Genomic DNA, 17558 nt, shown 5'->3' with positions numbered 1-17558 from the left:
CGTGGGGCAAATAAAACACGAACGTCACTAAACGTCAGGGGGCTGGACACCGGCCACCGCGATGCAGTGACGCCGGCACAATGTCGGCCGTGTGCCGAGGGAAAGGTCCCCGGGGCCGCGAAGCGGCCTTGCCTGGCCCAGGGAGGGCGGCCCCTGCTCGGTGCGGGGTTACTCGGAGTGGCCAGGGCGCGGCGCCAGGAGGGGACCGGCCTGTGGGATGCGGGGCCTCGACACCCGCCCCCCCGCCTCCCCCCTGCCCCCACCCCTGCTTCTCTGGGGCCGGGAAAGGCCGGCACGTGTAGGCAGACTCCTCTTCCTCTTCCGCTCCTGCGGCTTCCAGACACAGGTTCAGAGCCACGCGGAGGCCCCGCTGGCACAGCTATCGGTGACGCCGATCACCCCGGCTCCGCACCCCCCCCCACCGTCCCCGCGGAAGCACAGACAACAGCGTGGGCTGTGGGGGACGCATACGTATTTATTATGACATTCTGGACACAAACGAGGCCGCGCAGACCTGGGGCGAGCTCACAACCTGGCGCGGAATCTGTGCGTCCCGGCCAGGGTGACGTGCGGCCGCCCGGCTCTGAGGCGTGGTGGCCGCTGCGGCTCTCTGAAGACTGTGACAAAGGTCAAGGGATTCCACAGCGGCTGGTTCTTTGATCACATGCTGCCTCGGTGGGGAAGGAGCCAGGCAGAGACGGCAGGAGCGAGCTGCGAGCTTCAGCTTCGAGAGCCTCGGGGCTCTGCCTGAACGGCCTGGCAGTTCACCGACATCTGCTTCTACGGAGACTGAAGGCCACGGCGTGTGGGGGCTTCGGTTCCAGGACCCCTTCCTCATCCCCCACTCCCTCTGGCCCCGGGGCAGCCGCCCCAGCTGCTTCGTCCAGGGGCTTCAGTGCCGCGGGAAGCAAGACCCAGGCCCCCCCGTGCTCACCCCGACCGCCCCAGCCGTGGCCTCGCTCGGCATCCAGAACATACTTCCACGACGGGCGCGCAACAGCGCGGGGAGAAAGGGGTAGCTTGTGTTTTCTAGCGCCAGCCCCCAGGGAAGCCGCGTGAGCAGCAAGAGACAGTGACAGCGGGGGACCTCTGTCTCATCATCCGGTTCCCCGGTGGGGGCAAGCTCCAGCCAATCCATGGGGCAGCACGGGGACGGAGCCGCCTCCAGAAACCATCTCTGCTGACAAATCCTACCCCCACCCCGGATCCCGAGCGCGTGAGTCCAGAGTCGTTAGTGTGCAGGAGAAACGCTGACAGCAGTGTGGGACTCCGGAGCCTGTCTGTGACCACGGAGTCGGGCGAAGCGGGGCCTAGGGAGGAGCTGGCCCTCGCACCCCGACCTCGCGTGCTCGGCACCCTGCTCCCCAGCTCTGGGCTGTGAGTCCGGGTGCTGGACGGCCACGGTCCCTGACTGCGAGCCCCAGGGACAAAAGCTGGGCCCGAGTTAGCGGAGGGCGGGTTGGGGACACAACGCTTGTGGCACACGGGGACGGACACCCAAGTTAACGAACGTCACGGAGCCTCGGCCGTTTGAACAGCCTGCGGTGGATGCGTTTCCCGGTTGTGGCACGACTCGCTTGAACCGAAACAACTTTTCTGCCTCTTTATACATCTGGGTTTCCAAAGTGGCCGGCCCGTCTTCAGGGTACAAACGCGCCCTCTGCCGGGAGGAGGGCGAAGGCAGGGGCCTGTGGGGACACTTGGGGCACTCAGCCCGGCAGGGCCCACGGGAGGGTTTCTCCCAACAGCCTCCCGGAAGGTGTGTTCGGGGACGCACTCTTCCAACACGCCAGGGACACGAGAGGGTCTCTGGAAAGGGAGGGGACTTACAGACTGGCCCACCAAGTCACACGGCCCGGGTCTCGGCTTCGATCTTCTGCTCCCCGTGTAAGCTCTCTGGGTCCTGGAGCTGGGCCACACTCTGTCGGATGGCGATCTCGGGGCCACCGCCATACAGGTTGTTCAGGTAGACCCAGGTCTCCTCCGAAATCTGCCCATAGTCAGCTCCTGCAGGGCCCAAGAGGGCACCGGGTCGGGGCCGGGCTCACGTCTGCCCCCTTACTCCCTTGGTGACTCCATGGTCTCCGGCAGTGGGGGCTCCGGGAGGTGCAGGCCCCGAAAGGGAGCGCAACTATGCGTTTCCGTGCAAAGCGGTGAAATGCAAATCCAGGATGCCCCAGCAGGACGTCTGTGCTCTCAGGACCCCAGAGGGTGCATCTCTGCGCCCCATTTCTGGGGGTATGGGGTTCACACAAAGGGCAGGTGGAGGCCGACACAGGGCATGGGTGTGAGCGGCAGGGGCTCCTGGGAAGACTGTGACTGGCAGCTGGGGGGCGGGGATGGGGGGGACCCCGGCTGGCCCAGAAGGCCAGGGCTGGAGCCGCCGAAACTCACCCTGCTTCAGTTGAATGTGGCCGCTTCCCCTGGCCTGTGCGATCCTGCTGTTGTCAATGGGCCCGGGGGGCTCTGGAACAGAAACAGCTCAGGCTCAGCACCTCCGGGCCTCTGCAGCGGTGGGAAGAAACCCCAGCCCCCGCCTCTCAACAGGTAAGAGCCATTCTCAAGGTGTCACTCTAACACCTGTGGCCCCCGAGAGGCTGTCCGGGCCGCAGGGGGTCAGTGTGACGTCCTTCCAGGGGCAGGTGCGTGCTCGTGCGTGGAAGTCTGAGAGCCAGAAGGGACTCGTAGCATCCCTGGAGCCCGCACGGGGGACTTCAGGGACCCACGAGCTAGTTTCAGACCCCTCACTGTGGACGGCAGCTGCCACGCGCCGAGCACCCTTCCCGAAACCTCACGGAAGCCTCGACCACCTGATCTGAGAGCCGTCACAGAAGCAGGGGAAGTAAAAGCCCAGGTAAGAGCTGGCAGGAATAAGGCTGGGGCCGGAGGTAAGGCTGTAGCTCCAGAGCCCGTTTCTCCATCAGAGCCAAGCCCGACTGCCTCCACCAACACTAGGGAGGCCTCGGGGTGTCCCTGGGACCTTGCCACCTGGCACGGGCTGGACAGCGGTGAGGTCCCTCCCTCCCTCCCCTTTCCCGGAGTCCTGGCTGGAGCTTATGCCCTGAAAGGCAAATGTTCCGTTCACAGAACCCACTGGCTCTGCCGACCCTGCCAGGTCCCCAAGCCCCGGTCTGGGAGCCCAAGTGTGGGGCTTGAGGGTGGTGAGGGTGGCCGCAGGCAGGCCAGGGCTCAGGCTCGGCTGTTTCTGACTGCAGGGGACTGCAGAGGGCTCTGGGAGCTGCCTTGTGATGGGGCCTGTCTCCGCCTCTGTAAGTCATGGGGTCAGAGGACACTGTGTCCACTGTCTTTCCTAAGAGCTTGAAGCCATCTATCCACTAAAAGCTAGTATTTAGGGCAAGAGAACCCTCAAAGGAAAGGGCCTGGCAGGAGGAAAGAACAGCCTCCTCTGGGCACCAGCAGGGATGGGAGAACAGGAGAGAAGGGGAGGGAAGGGGCGGAGCCAGACGGCTTCTCTCCCACTACAGCAAGAAGGCGTGGCTCCGGGACACTGGGTGGTCTGGCCCCCGCTAGCTAGCCCGGTGGGGACAGCGACCCCAGCGTGCCAGGCTGGAATAACACCCGTGCTCTCTGCTCCTCCAGGAGGCAGGCACTGGCCTAAACCTGCTGGGCAGCCACCGACCACCCCAGGCACCCCCTCTCCCGCCTCCTGGGGCCCTCCCCGCAGATCTGAAGCCCCAGGGCCCTCGGGGGGGGGGGGGGCGGAGTGCCAGGCCAGTGCTCCACTCACCATTGTCCTTGCCCTTGACAAAGGCTTCCCACTCGCGGAACCACTGCATGCTGATGCAGTAGATGACGCTGGGGGACTCCTCGGCCTGGAAGGCTTTGTTGAGCTGGGCCGGCCGGGGGAGCAGAGGGGAGGGTCAGCGGGATGGTCCCAGCACCCCGCCAACCCGCACCCTCGACTCTCAGAAAACACCAGATCCTCCAGGTAGAAACCGCGGGGCCCCCAGAGAAGCTCAGAGGAACATCCCCCCGCGGCCCCGCCACCCCGATCTCTTTTCAAGGACTTTGATCCAAGGGAGAAGGCACGCAGATGCGGTTCTCCCGCACTTCACGGACTGCGGCCGTTCGCTCCCTCGTTAACCATTCTGACGCGTTTTCTCGTGGGCACAGAGCGCAGTGTCCTTTAACGTCTTTCACCTACGCGTCTGCTACTGGATGATGGATGGCCCCCGGTCGCCTGTTCTGAACAGCCCCGGGGCCGGGGTGTGCCCGGGGCCCCAGCACCACACTGCACAAGCCCCTTTCCTATACGGCATCGTCCTGGGTCCTGTTTTGCCACCTGATTTTTTTCACTTAACACCCCTTTCGGGGTCAGTTGGTAGAACCCATGGTTCTCAGTGGGAGGGGGAAGGGACACTGCCAGTGTCTGGAGGTCATTTTTGTGCGGCTGGCATGGAGGCGGCCAGGGATGCTAACTGTCCTATCACCCGCAGTCCAGTCCCCACGACAAAGAACCATCCAGCCCCAAGCCACAGTGCCCGTGGCTTACCAGCACACCCGGCAGATGGACCTGAGCCTCCTGAGCCCCGCCCTCCTGCTGGTAAAATCTTAAATGTCTGGCCAGGCCTCTGGCCACTCTGTTCTCCCCACAGAACGTGTCTTCCAGATAGAGCCTGGCTGCACGCGGCTCTTCAGTCCCCAAATCCCCGCGTGGCCCCAGCGGAGGCTAGAGGCGCCCCACCCCCACCCGCACGCACCTTAATGAAGGTGTCGATCTCAATCCGCCTGCGCTTGGCCAGGGCCTCTATCTCCACCTGGCAGATGGAGCACACGTACAGGTGGTTCACGGCAGGGCCGCCCCCAAACCTGCACCGGGAGGGAGGGCCAGGAGGGGGGAGCGGAGAGGGAGGGGGAGAGAAAGAGAGAGAACGTGAGCCCTGAGGGGCGGGTTCCAGTAGGGGAGGCAGCAGAACTTGCCAGAGAGCCATGGCCGCCCTCCACGCGGTGGGTTTCTCCTCCTCTGGGGAGGCTCCCCAACGCCGCAACCCTGGGTGCCCTGTGCACAGCCCGTTCGCTTTTCTGTCTTCCTCGCCAGTCTGGCAAGGGCACCCGTGTGCCAGCACGACCACGGCACCCGGCACGGGGCCTGCGCCGGCACAGGTGTGTCACAAACAGATGTTTAATGGCTGAAGGAGGGATTAACGTTCTCGCTTCCTCTCTTGGCTGCTGGGCGGGAGCCCTTGTGGCCACGAGCCCACCCGGCCAGACCCCGGGGACGATGCCAAAGGGACGCAGAAGGTTGTCCCTCTGCGGGCAGGAGGGTGGAGCTCCACGGGATATGGGGACACATCTCCCCGTGGGGCTTGGCCCACCCTCCTGCCACCGGGCAGAGTCCGTGCCTGACCCGCCAGCGGCCGGGGCAAAGCCTGTCCCGACCCGTCTGAGCACGTGCTGGGCACGGCATGTCCTGCCCACCTGTCCGCAGAGCCACCTGGGCCTGGAGGCCCCCCGAGCCGGGCCTGCCCCAAGCCGGCGCTCCCAGGACTATCCGTGACAGGGTCCAACACGCTTGCTTTTGCTTGAGCCGGTTTTGTCCCTCCTGACCGGAAGGATCCAGCTGGATGCCCACCGGTGTCTTTTTCCCTGCAGTTCGGGTGCCAGGGAAGCCCCCGCAGCCGCTTCTGTGCGGCTCTGCCCGGAGTGGAGGGCGGCGTGGGGCCCACGGTGGCGTCCGTTCCCCGAGCTCCTGCCCTGCCCCGCCGAGTGCCGGGCCCGGACGGGGGCAGGCTGCCCTCCCAGTAGAGGCAGGCGCGGCACCTACCTGTTGTAGAGGTGCTCCCAGACGTTCTGGGGCAGGATCACTACCAGGTCGTCGATGTAGTGGTATTTGTTGGGCGGGATGCCTGGGGAGGAAGGCAGAGGGACGGGGAGCCGGGGGCTCGGCCGCCCGCCCCGCGCCCCCGCCGCAGAGAAGGCGCCCTCACCTCCGTGGGAGCAGAGGAAGGTGTGGTTGGTGATGGGCCCCGGCTCCGCGAAGGTGTTGAACTTGTTAAGCCACTCCCGGGACACGTAGAACCGCAGCAGGCTGGGCTCCCGCGTGGCGGCCAGGGATACCACCTGCTGCCGCTCCCGCACAGCCTCCTCGCTGCTCTTCCTGGGGCAGGGGTGAGGCGAGGGTGGGCGGGGTGGGGTAGGGCAGAGGTGGGAGGGGGTCGGGGCAGGAGAATTGCGCGCAGCCGCGCCTGGGCTCACTCCACGCAGGGGCACCAGCCACAGCCGGCAGGGGCGTGCTCGGGGCCACCTACCGCCACTCCCCCTGCCTGAGCCCCACCCCTGCCAGAGTTCCGGCCACCGTCCCCTCCCACGGGACCACCACGGAAGACCCAAACTCAACTTCTTGGGCTTCCCACTTTCTCGCGGTGGCCACGGGGCTCTTTCTTCCAAACTGAAACCCTTGCTGCCCGAGTCTAGAGCCCTTCCAGGCCCCACCCACCCTGACGGAAGCCCCAGGGGCCGGGGGCGGGACGCCCAGGCCCGCAGGTCACCAGCTCTACCCCGGCGGCCCGCCCAGGGCCCCCACCTGTAGAAGAGGACGTAGGCCTCGGCGTTCTGCACCACCGTCTCGTGGACCTCGGTGACATACTGGTCATCGAACTCGTACCATTGCCCGTTGATGACGTTCTGGCAGTAGGCGATGTAGTGGCCGCCTGCGGCGGGAGGGGCGGGCGGGTCACGGGTGGCCTAGGGGACGGGGACAGGGAGGCGCAGGGGTGGCCGGACTCACTGCCTGCTGTGCCGTGGTGGCAGATGACAGAGAGGAGGTCGTAAGTGGTGATCTGCGACGTGCACTCCTTGGCAAGGAATGGACGCAAGTCAAGTCCCTCGAGGGGGAAGGAGACGTGGCTGCTGATTTTGAACGAATACATGACCTCGTGCCGAAAGCGCTTCAGGTGGATGCACAGGATCTGCGGGGACCGGGGGCAGGTGTCGGTCCCTCCAGACGGGGCTGGCTGGGGCCCTGCGAGCCCTGGTAACCAGGCAGGGTCTCGAGGCTAGGCTCTGGGACACCCGCCAGCCCGCTGTTCGGTCCACTCCGGTCTTGCCATTCAGGTGAAAACAAGGAACCTAGCGGCTAGAGCCTTCCAGAGGCCCAGGCGGGTGGATGGGTCACACCCACCGAGCCGCCTGAACAAGGGAAGAGCCCCGCGTGGGAGCCGAGCTGGCTCGCCGCAAGGCACGGGCAGAGGCACGGGTGACGGCAGGGCCACGCCGACGGCACCGGCTGCCGAGACGGGCGTCCCAAACCTGCTCGGCACGGCCCCGAGCTCCCGCCTCTCGGGCACCGCTCCTCTCTGCTCCGGGTTTCACTGAGCCCGTTCCTGCCTCGGAGCTTTGCCCACCCCCTCACCCCCACGAGGCCCACACAGCCCCCGCGCTCAGGGCCCACTCAGACCGACTCCCCCAGAGAGGCCTCCCCGCACACCCACCTTCCCCGGGGTGGCACCCTCCGCCCCACGCCGGCCCCAGTCCCGCTGGGACTGGCACAGTGCGGGAGGAGCTGAGGGAGGGCCCATGTCGCTGTCCAGACCCCTCCCAGCAGGCCTCTCAGCCAAAGCAGTGGACTCCCCCCTGAAGTGGTCAACTCTCCCCAGCCCCGGGCTTCTTGGGGGAGGAAGGATGCTCAGTGACAGGCAGTGGCGGGGGCGGGGGGGGGGGGCTGCTCCACTCACCTCGGGCAGCCGCAGGACCTTACAGTATTTCACCCCGTTCCGCAGCCTGGCAGGGACAACGGGCGAGAAGCGGTGAGTGTCCGGGTGTGGGGGTGGAGCGGCACCCTCCCAACAGGGGCACGTCTGTGAGGTCAGGGTCAAACCCCCCGGGCGAGCAGGGGAAGTGCGCGGGACACAGACGGACGGAGGGGTCGGAATGGGAAGCTGGGGAGAGGCCCCGGGACACACACACACTTACTTTTTACACCGTTCACAGCTGTACATGTTGTCGCCTAGAGCAGTAAATGCAGACAACGGTTAGCGGGGACAGGAAATGGCAGAAGCGGACATGATCATTTATGCTGACGACACACAACCCGACAGGCTGCCTGCAAGAGACTCACTTCAGTGTTAAGGGCACACAGGCTGGGAGAGAGGGATGGAAGGAGACATTCCCTGCAAATGGAAACCAAGAGAGCAGAGGTGGCCATATTGGTATCAGATAACACGGACTTTCGGTCCAAATCTGTCAGGAGAGACGAAGAGAGTCACCATGTGGTGATAAAGGGGTAATTCAACAAGAAGAGGTAACTATTGTAAACGTACGCATCCAACCCCCCAGGACCTAAATACGGGAAGCGAATATTAACACAACTAAAGGCAGAAAGAGTCAGCAATACGGTAACAGTTGGGACTTTAACACCCCACTTTCAACGCTGGGCAGATCGTCCAGGCAGAAAATTAATAAGGGAACCAGAGACCTGAAGGACTACAGACCAAGTGGACCTCACAGACACAGACAGAACGTTCTACCCAACGGCACCAGAATACACGTTCTCAAGTGTGCACGGCACATTCTCCAGGACCGATCCTTTGTTGGGCCACAGAGCAAACTTGGAACAAATCTGGGAAGACGGATACGGTATCCAGATCTTTTCCAAACACAGATCTCAAACAACCTTTTTCGATGAGAGAGAAAATGAAAAATAAACTAAGGCCAAACTTGGCAGAGGGGAGGAAACAGCAGAGATGAGAGCGTAAATAAACAGAGACGAGAAAAAAAACAATAGAAAAAAAAAAAAGATCAGGGAAACTAAGAGTCGGTTTTCAGAAAAGAGCAAATTGAAAACGCTTTTAGCTAGATTAGCAAAAGCAGAGAGAGAGAGGATGCAAGCAAATCACAAATGGAGGGGGGCTCTTACAAGAGACACCACAGAAACACAAAGGATCATGTGAGGCACTGTGTCCAATTCGCTGTACCCCAAATTGGATAACCCCGAAGAAATGGACACATTTCTAGAGATATACAACCAAGACTGAATCACGAAGAAAGAGAAAATCTGACCAGACCAGTAATAAGGAGATCAGAGCAGTGTTCTTTCCACCTTGCAATAGTAGTAAAAAGTAAAAACTTCCCAACCAACAAAAGTCCAGGACCACATGGTTTGCCGGTGAATTCTACCAAACATTCAAAAAAAAAAGAATTAACACCAATCCTTTTCAAACACTTCCAAAAAGCTGAGGAGGGAGCACTCTCAGACTCATTTTATGAGGCCAGCAGCACCCTGGTACCAAAGTTAGATAAGGACACTAAAGGAAAAGAAAACAATGGGCCGGTATCCCTGATGAATGTTGACGGGGAAATCGTCAAAAGAGATTCTAGCAAACCGAATTCAGCATCATATTGAAAGGCTCACACACCGTGATCAAAGGGAATTTAACCCTGGGAGGCAAGTATGGTTTATCACACACACAAATCAATACACGGGATACTCTACGTTCATAGGATAAAGGGTAAAATCGTATGATCCTCTCAACCCGGACAGGAAAAGCATTTGATGAATTTCAACACCCTCTCACGATAAAAGGTCTCAGTAGGTTAGGTGTAGAGGGAACACGCCTCAACATACCGGAGGCCACCTAAGACAGGCCCACGGCCAAGGTCATCCTCAATGGTGAAAAGCTAGCAGCTTTTCCTTCAAAATCAGGACCAAAACAAAGGCGCTCACTCTCACCAGGCCTATTCTAGCCAGAGCAATTAGGCAAGAAAAAGAAATAAAAGACGTCCAAAAAGGAGAAGAGGAGGTAAGGAGCTCAGGCTGTCTGTATGCGGATGACGCGATCCTACACATGGGAACCCTGAAGACTCCCCCCAAAAAGCTGTTAGCGCTGACAGACGAATTCAGTAAAGACTCAGAGCACAAACTCAACATGTAAAAACCAGCGGCATTCCTGTGCACTGGCAGTGAAATATCTGAATGAGAAACCAAGAAAACAAACCCATTTACAATCGGGTCGAGGATGATAAGACACACAGGAATACGTTTAACCAGGGAGGTGAAAGATCTGTACGCAGAAACCACATGTCATCGATGAGAGACACGGACAAAGATGGCCGTGAGACCGTGGAAAATACAGCTGTTGGTCTCTGCCCCAGGTTCCCGGCTCACACTCCCTAAGGTCCTTCTAGTTTCCTAAGTGGTAAGAGCACTAGAAGCATCATCTGATATTTGGCCTTTGACCTTTAACCCCACTTCCTGGCAGGCTCCTAAAGGTCCCTTGGAATTTCCTAGGTGATGGCGGTGACTTTTGTCCCCACAAGGTGGCTCTGGATGGCTCTGGGATTGGGGCTGGTCGCCAGAAAGACGGAGCCGTGATCAGAAGTTTGGAATTTTCAGGGGCGCCTGGGCGGCTCAGTCGGTTGAGCGTCCGACCTCGGCTCGGGTCACGATCTCGCGGTCCGTGGGTTCGAGCCCTGCGCTGGGCTCTGTGCTGACAGCTCGGAGCCTGGAGCCTGCTTCGGATTCTGTGTCTCCCTCTCTCTTTGCCCCTCCCCTTTTTGCTCCTCCCCTCTCTCTTTGCCCCTCCCCTCCAGATGCTCTGTCTCTGTCTCTCAAAAATAAATAAACGTTAAAAAGTTAAAAAAAAAAAAAAAAAGCTTGGAATTTTCAGCCCCACCTGTGTCCTACAGAGAGAGGGGCTGGAAATGGAGTTTACGACCGATCATGCCTACGTGAGGAAGCCTCCATAAAAATCCCAATGGCATGGCGTTTGGCCACGTTCCAAGTTGGTGGACGTGTGGAGACGAGGGAAAGTAGCGAGCTCAGAGGTCAAGGAAGTTCTGCCCCTTCCCACATACCCTGCCCTGTGCAGCTCTGCCGTCTGGCTGTTCCTGAGTTAAATATGTTTTTTGTTTTTTGTTTTTTCAACGTTTATTTGTTTTTGGGACAGAGAGAGACAGAGCATGAACGGAGGAGGGGCAGAGGGAGAGGGAGACACAGAATCGGAAACAGGCTCCAGGCTCCGAGGCCTCAGCCCAGAGCCTGACGCGGGGCTCGAACTCACGGACCGCGAGATCGTGACCTGGCTGAAGTCGGACGCTCAACCGACTGCGCCACCCAGGCGCCCCTAAATATGTTTTTTTAACATTTATTTATTTTTGAGAGAGAGAGAGAGAGACAGAGTGCGAGTGGGGGAGGGGCAGAGAGAGAGAGGGAGACACAGAATCCCAAGCAGGCTCCAGGCTCCGAGCTGTCAGCACAGAGCGCGACGCGGGGCTCGAACTCTGAACTGTGAGATCATGACCTGAGCCGAAGTCGGACGCTCAGCCGACTGAGCCACCAGGGTGCCCCTGAGCTACGTCCTTTCACGATAAACCAGTAATCCAGCAAGTAATGGCTCTAGCAAATTAATCAAGCCCAAGGAGAAAGGGTTGGAACCTTCGAGCTACAGCCAGTCAAAAACACAAGTGACAACCAGGACCCGTGACTGGCTTCTGAAGTTGGGGAGGGGAGGTCTCGTAGGACTGAACCCTTAACCTGTGGGGGGTGATGCCGTCTCCAGTGTCAGAACCGAGGCGAATTCTCAATACCCAGCTGGTGTCACACAACTGCTTGGTAGGGGAGCAGCACCACGCATCTGGCGTCGGGAAGGCAGTAAGAGTGACAGGAGACTGAGTTGTTCCCACACGGTGACCCAATACATGAGAATAAATGAACAAATCCACGGATCAGAATACTAGATATTGTCAAAATGTCCGCCCTACCCAAAGCCATCTATAGATTCGATGCAATCCCTGTCACAATCCCAGTGACCTTTTTCACAGAAATAGAAACAAAACACCCTAAAATTCACATAGAATTATAAAAAAAATCCCAAACGGCCAAAACAGTCTTGAGCAAGAACAGCGGTGGAGGCGTCCCGAGTCCCGATTTCAAACTACACTGCGAAGCTACGGTGGTCAGAACAGTATGGCACAGGCCCATGAACAGAATTGAGGACCCAGAAATAAACCCATGCATATACGGGCAACTGCTGTCTGAGAAGGGAGCCAAGAATACTTGACGGGGGAAAGACAGTCATTTCAGTAAATGGTGCTGGGGAAACTGGATATTCACCCCTGTGACAGAAGAAGGAAACTGGACCCGTATCTCATACCGCTCACAGAAATTATCCTAAAATGGATTAAAGACGGAAATACAAGATCTGAAGGGACGCCTGGGGGGCTCAGTCGGTTGAGCGTCCGACTTCGGCTCGGGTCACGATCTCGCGGTCCGTGAGTTCGAGCCCCGCGTCGGGCTCTGGGCTGATGGCTCAGAGCCTGGAGCCTGTTTCCGATTCTGTGTCTCCCTCTCTCTCTGCCCCTCCCCCACTCATGCTCTGTCTCAAAAATAAATAAGCATTAAAAAAAAAAAAAAAAAAAAAGACCCGAAACCACAAAACTCCTAGAAGAAAACATAGGGGAAACGCTCCCGGACGCTGCCCTTGGCAATGACTTTTTGGATAGGACACCAAAAGCACAAGCCACAAAAGCAAAAATAAACAAGCGGGCCGATATCAAACTCAAAAGCTCTGGCAACACAAGAAACAATTTGCAGAGTAAAGAAGCAACCTACAGAACGGGAGAAAACATGTATCGGATAAGGGGTTAATATCCAAAGTACGTAAGGAATTCATACAAATAGGAGACAACAAAACAACACAAAATCAAAACCCAGATAATCTGTTTAAAAGCTGGCAGAGGACCTGAACAGACATTTCTCCAAAGACGACAAACAGCTGGCCGGCAGGGACACGGAAAGCTGCTCAACATCACTCATCCCCAGGGAAACGCGAATCGACCCCGCGATGAGGTGTCACCTCACACCTGTCAGAAGGGCTCTCCTCAAAAGGAGATTTTGCAAAATGAGATACAAAGTGTCGGCAAGGACGTGGGGAAGGGGGATCCCTCGCGCACACCGCCAGTGGGAACAGAAGTTGGCACGGCCGTCGCGGAAAACAGTGTGGAGGTTCCTCAAAAAGTTAAATAGGACTACCCTATGATCCAGCAATCCCACGTCTGGGTATTTATCCAAAGGAAATGAAATCGGTCTAGAAGGGACAGGTACGCATCCCGGTTCACTGCAGCATTGTTCACGACAGCCAAGCGGCAGAAGTGAAGCCCACGTGTCCACCGCGAGAGGAACAGGGGACGTCATCTATCAAGAGTACTATTCCGCTCCAGAAAGGGGGGGGGGGGTTCTGCCACCTGCCACGACACGGATGAGGAGCCCGTCACAGGAAGACAAATACCATATGATCTGACTTAGATGATGGAGACAGAAGGTAGAATGATCAGTGCCAGGGCTGTGGGACGGGAGAAGAGAGGGTTGCCGTTTAAGGGGTGGAGTTTCCGCCTTGCAGGATGAGAAGGTTCTAGAGATTGACTGCGTGATAATATGAATACAGGGAACGCTACTGAACAGTACACTTAAAAATGGTTAAGATGGGCAGGGGGCGCCTGGATCGGTGAAGCGACTGACTTGGGCTCATGTCATGGTCTCGCGGCTTGTGGGTTCGAGCCCCGTGGCGGGCTCTGTGCCGACAGCTCAGAGCCTGCAGCCTGCTTCGGATTCTGTGTCTCTGTCCCTCTTTGTCCCTCCCCAGCTCATGCTCTCTCTCTCTCTCTCTGTCTCTCTCAAAAATAAATAAATGAACTCAAAAAATTTTAATACAATTAAAAAAAATGGTTAAGATGGTAAATTTTATGTTATGTGTATTTTACCACAACTAAGTCTTGTGGGGGGGGGGGTTGTGTTTGTTTGTTTGTTTGTTTGTTTGTTTCTTTTTAAGAAAAAGAGCTTTCCCAAAGGTAAGATGCCAAGCACTCAACAGAAAAATGGGAAAAGTCAGGAAGAGGACATTTTAAAACATGAAATACCAACAGTCAATACGCTTATAGAAACTGTCCAAGCTCATCGATAACCGAGGAAATGCAAGACTAAAAGCACAATATCATTTTTGTGCACCAAACTGTTAAACAAAAGAAAACCAGGTGAAGCCCTAAGGGCCACCAGGTGGTAGGGCTGGGAGAACACGCAGTCGCAGGCCCAGCCTGGCAGGTGGGGGGGGGGGGGCGGGGAGGGGGGCGATAACTGACAGTGAGTTCCAGAAACCAGAAACCAGCCGTATGCCGACCCAGCCAGCCCGGTCCACTCACCCTTCAGCTCATCAGCAGCGAAGAAGGCAGCAAGGCAGTCTTCCAGGGTGACGACCGGCCCCCAAAACCAGCTGGGGGTACAGGATACCACAAACCTACGGAGACAGAAAAGGGGTGGCAGGGGTGCAACCAGGGCCTGGGCAAGACTGAGACCTGGCGGCTTTGGGCCCCGGGAGGCACCTTGGCCCGGTGGGTAGAACGGGGTAGAGGTCCCAACGCTTGGGAGCGCCGGCCGGCAACCCAGGGTCCTTGGGAGAATGACATCACTTCTCCCTGAGCTTTGTCTTTTCACGTGTGAAGGGGCCCTGATCCCACTGGCCTGTCCTCTGGGCAGAGACGGGCTCCTGACATCAGGCGGGTATAAAGCGGGCTTGGCAGCACACAGCAGGGGCTCCGGAAAGCTGCCCACCGCTCTCCCTGCAGGCTCAGGCCCGCTCTCCAGCTGCCGCCCTCCTTTCTCGCCGTCACCTGGTGACTCCCCTGTCATTACCCGCCTTCAGATCCATGGGCCCACCCAACCCAGGCCATTCCCTCGTGGCTGAGGAAGCCCCCGCCCCACTCAGCCAACACCTGCACATCCTCCAGCTTCAGGGGCCCTTCGGGACTCTGCCCTTGGCCCTGTCGCTGCCTGAACTTTGCCGAGTACGGCCTGCCGCCTTCCAGAGCCAGGGCAGTGTCGTGTCTCCAGCAGGCGGGAAGGCTGGGGTACCTCCGGATATACTCCACGATGAAGGCGAGCCAGCCCTGGGCGGCGTAGCTGTCCCCGCAGGCGCCCGGCTTGGCTGGCACGTTCTGGTAGATGTGCAGCTTGGCCAGGTCCTCCTTGCCAGGAATGGGCAGCGACAGGTCCTGGAACGTCTCTACCGTGGTGGACACCTGTGGGGTCGAAGGTCAGCTTGGGTTTCCAGCTTCTAGGGTCCCGTCCTGCCCAGAACAAGCCGAATCGGTACCCCGAACCCCAGTCACCAGCAGATGGCAGGTGTAGGGCGGAGGGTCTGCCCCCTAGTCTGGCGACCGGGGCCCTCCCCTACAGAAAGGCAGGGGGCACCAGGCGGAGCCCCCAACCTGGGGGAGGAGCGCCGGGGCACCGAAGGCCGGCGCGTCACTCGTCCCACCCCAGGGCACTCACACGGTCACAGGTGAGACACTGCACGAGGCTGAGGATGGAGCCGTCGAAGATGTCGGAGATCACGCTGCGGTAGTGCTGCTCCTTCCGCCTCCGGCTGCCGGCACTCAGGACCTGGGCTGGGGCACAGCACGGGACTAGGCCCAGCCCCCCCCGGCCTGTCTGGGGCAAGGGGCGGTGCTGGGGCTGGCTTGGCCGGGACCTGGGGGGGGGGGGGGTCCTACGGGCGTCACGTGCTGGGGCTCACGGTTCACCTCCCAGCGCCTCGGTCACGGTCAGTGAGAAGGGGCGCCCCCGCTCGCACCCGGTGGCGTTAGGAGGGCTCGGAGACGCTGCTGCTCCCGGGGGCAGCCACGGCACGACCCGCGCGCCCGGCCGCCCTGCCGCCCCACCCCGCCCGACCCCGCCCACCTTTCTTGAGCACGTACGACGGCCCCATCCTCACGGGGCTCGCCCGCGGGGGGCTGCTGGCCAGCTTGGCGTGGCCCTCGTGGTGGCGCACGGGGCTGCAGGGGCGGGAGGCGCTGCGCATGTGGGCCTCGTTGTCCGGCTCTGGGGGCAGAGAGGGGGCCGTGCTGGGCCGAGGCAGCCACGCCGGCTGCGGGGCCGGCTCAGGAAGAGGACCCGCCAGCGCCTCCTAGGGACCGAGGCGGGAGCCGGCCACGCCTCCTCCGGCCCGTGCCCACCCCGGCCGCCACCAAACCCACAGAATGCCCGTCCTCGCTCCGGTCTCCAGCCGGGGCGCGGGGCCGGCTGAGCGGGTCCGCACCTGCCACGTGGCCGACCCCTGACCCGAGGCTCCGGTGGCGGGACCCCAGGGGCTGGGAGGGGCCGGCGGGCCGGTGCGCGTCGGCGCCCGGCACACGGGAGGTGCCGGGCAGAGCGGGCCGGGGGCCCCGGGCGGCTGTCTGGCACCTGGGGTCCGGCGGGGGCTGGGGGACCGCGGCGACGGCGGCCGGGCCTCTGCGGGCTGGTCGTCGAGGGCGGCCATGGCCGTGTCCACGTCGGCGTCCTCGTCCACTTGCTCCGAGCCGGTGCGCTGCCGGCCCCGGGAGAACTTGCGGTCCTTCATGCGCTCCTTTTCGGAGATGGCGCGGCCCGCCTCGTCGGGGGTCAGCAGCTCCGCCTCGGCCTGCGAGCCGCCCCCGCCACGGCCCTGCCCATCGCCCTCACCCCGGTCGCTGCTCGAGTCACAGGACAGGAACTCGTCCTCGGACGGGCTCCGGTCGCCCTCGCGCTTCTCGTCCGTGTCGCTCGAGTCTGAGTCCCGGGCCTCGGCCAGTGCCGCCGCGGCCGCCACCACGGGCTCCTTGAGCTCCTCGTGCAGCTGGTCCATCAGGCAGCGCAGGAACTCCTGGGTGTCCTGGAAGCAGCGGCCGCGTCAACGGGGCCGCCCCTGCGGCCGAGGACACCAGCAGGCCCCTCTCGTGGGTCCCGGCGGTACCCCGTGCAGACGCGTCGAGCGGCCCTCACGGGGGGGCCTCCGTGGCGGTTCCGTCCCAACCCCCGCTCTACCAGGAGCGCCAGGGCCAGAGAGGCCGAGCCACCCCTCCCCAGTCACACAGCCGTCAAGTGGCAGAGCTGAGGTCCCCACTGGGGCCGTGGGACTCCCCAGCTCGTGCCCATAAGCACCTGCAGCCCGGCCTCTACCTCAGTGTGGGACGGTGAAGGAGCCACGTTTGGCCCCGAAGGTCACCTTGCTGCCTGCAGGCGGGGCCCCTGGGGCGGGCAGGGAGACTGAGGAAGGATGAAGGTGACACAGAAGATGCGTGTGCACGTGACGACCCAGCCGACTTGGGTGGGGGTGATGACGGCCAGCAGGCCCGGCCGCCCGCATCCTCTACCCTTCCTCTGGTTTCCCCCTGCCCTCCCAGCCTTTCTGCCAGCTCCCATGCCCACGCCTCACCTCGCCAGTGTGGCCGTGGCCCCGGAGGCAGGATCGCACCTTCCCAGAGACGATATATCTAAGCTGTCTCTCCGGGCCTCTTGGGCCTCAAATCACAGCAGTGGCACTTTTATTCTGCCCTCTGACTAGATCACCAAACCGACCAGGAAGCCTGGGCAGCGAGGCTTCCAGCACCCGCCCACCGAGCCCCGCCGAGAGTGGCGCACGCACAGAAGGTGCCGGAACGTGGTGGCGGCGGCTGGGCTCCAACAGCCGGGGGCACGCGGTGCCACGCTGCCCCTCACAGTGCCTGGCGTCAGAAGCAGTGCCCCCGGCCCAACTCCTGACCAACACGATGCTGGATCGCTCAGCGGCCAGAACCAGCCAAGCCTCCTC

The 17558-nt window shown here is 60.8% G+C and overlaps 1 protein-coding gene across 4 annotated transcripts in view; it reads right to left on the bottom strand.

The window, feature by feature from the left end:
- Window positions 1-455: 455 nt before the first annotated feature.
- The window catches only part of USP20 (ubiquitin specific peptidase 20), a 44301-nt gene continuing 27198 nt past the window's right edge, over window positions 456-17558 (bottom strand). For 2 of the 4 annotated variants that reach the window (XM_043565564.1, XM_043565563.1), the window contains exons 11-26: window positions 16193-16640; window positions 15689-15829; window positions 15281-15435; window positions 14861-15027; window positions 14152-14246; window positions 7933-7966; window positions 7695-7740; window positions 6749-6929; window positions 6545-6671; window positions 5949-6118; window positions 5786-5867; window positions 4722-4830; window positions 3749-3851; window positions 2395-2466; window positions 1831-2007; window positions 456-1688 (exon numbers count right to left, since the gene is read on the bottom strand). In XM_043565564.1, coding sequence (XP_043421499.1) covers window positions 1847-2007; window positions 2395-2466; window positions 3749-3851; window positions 4722-4830; window positions 5786-5867; window positions 5949-6118; window positions 6545-6671; window positions 6749-6929; window positions 7695-7740; window positions 7933-7966; window positions 14152-14246; window positions 14861-15027; window positions 15281-15435; window positions 15689-15829; window positions 16193-16640 — 2091 coding nt within the window. In that variant the 3' untranslated portion in view covers window positions 456-1688; window positions 1831-1846. The remainder of the gene's footprint in view (window positions 1689-1830; window positions 2008-2394; window positions 2467-3748; window positions 3852-4721; window positions 4831-5785; window positions 5868-5948; window positions 6119-6544; window positions 6672-6748; window positions 6930-7694; window positions 7741-7932; window positions 7967-14151; window positions 14247-14860; window positions 15028-15280; window positions 15436-15688; window positions 15830-16192; window positions 16641-17558) is intronic. The other 2 variants (XM_043565565.1, XM_043565566.1) reach the window with 1 other exon arrangement.

Source organism: Prionailurus bengalensis, chromosome D4 (genome assembly GCF_016509475.1).
Source record: "Prionailurus bengalensis isolate Pbe53 chromosome D4, Fcat_Pben_1.1_paternal_pri, whole genome shotgun sequence".
Classification (NCBI taxonomy): Eukaryota; Metazoa; Chordata; class Mammalia; order Carnivora; family Felidae; genus Prionailurus; species Prionailurus bengalensis.
This window is presented reverse-complemented; position numbering and strand designations above follow the sequence as displayed.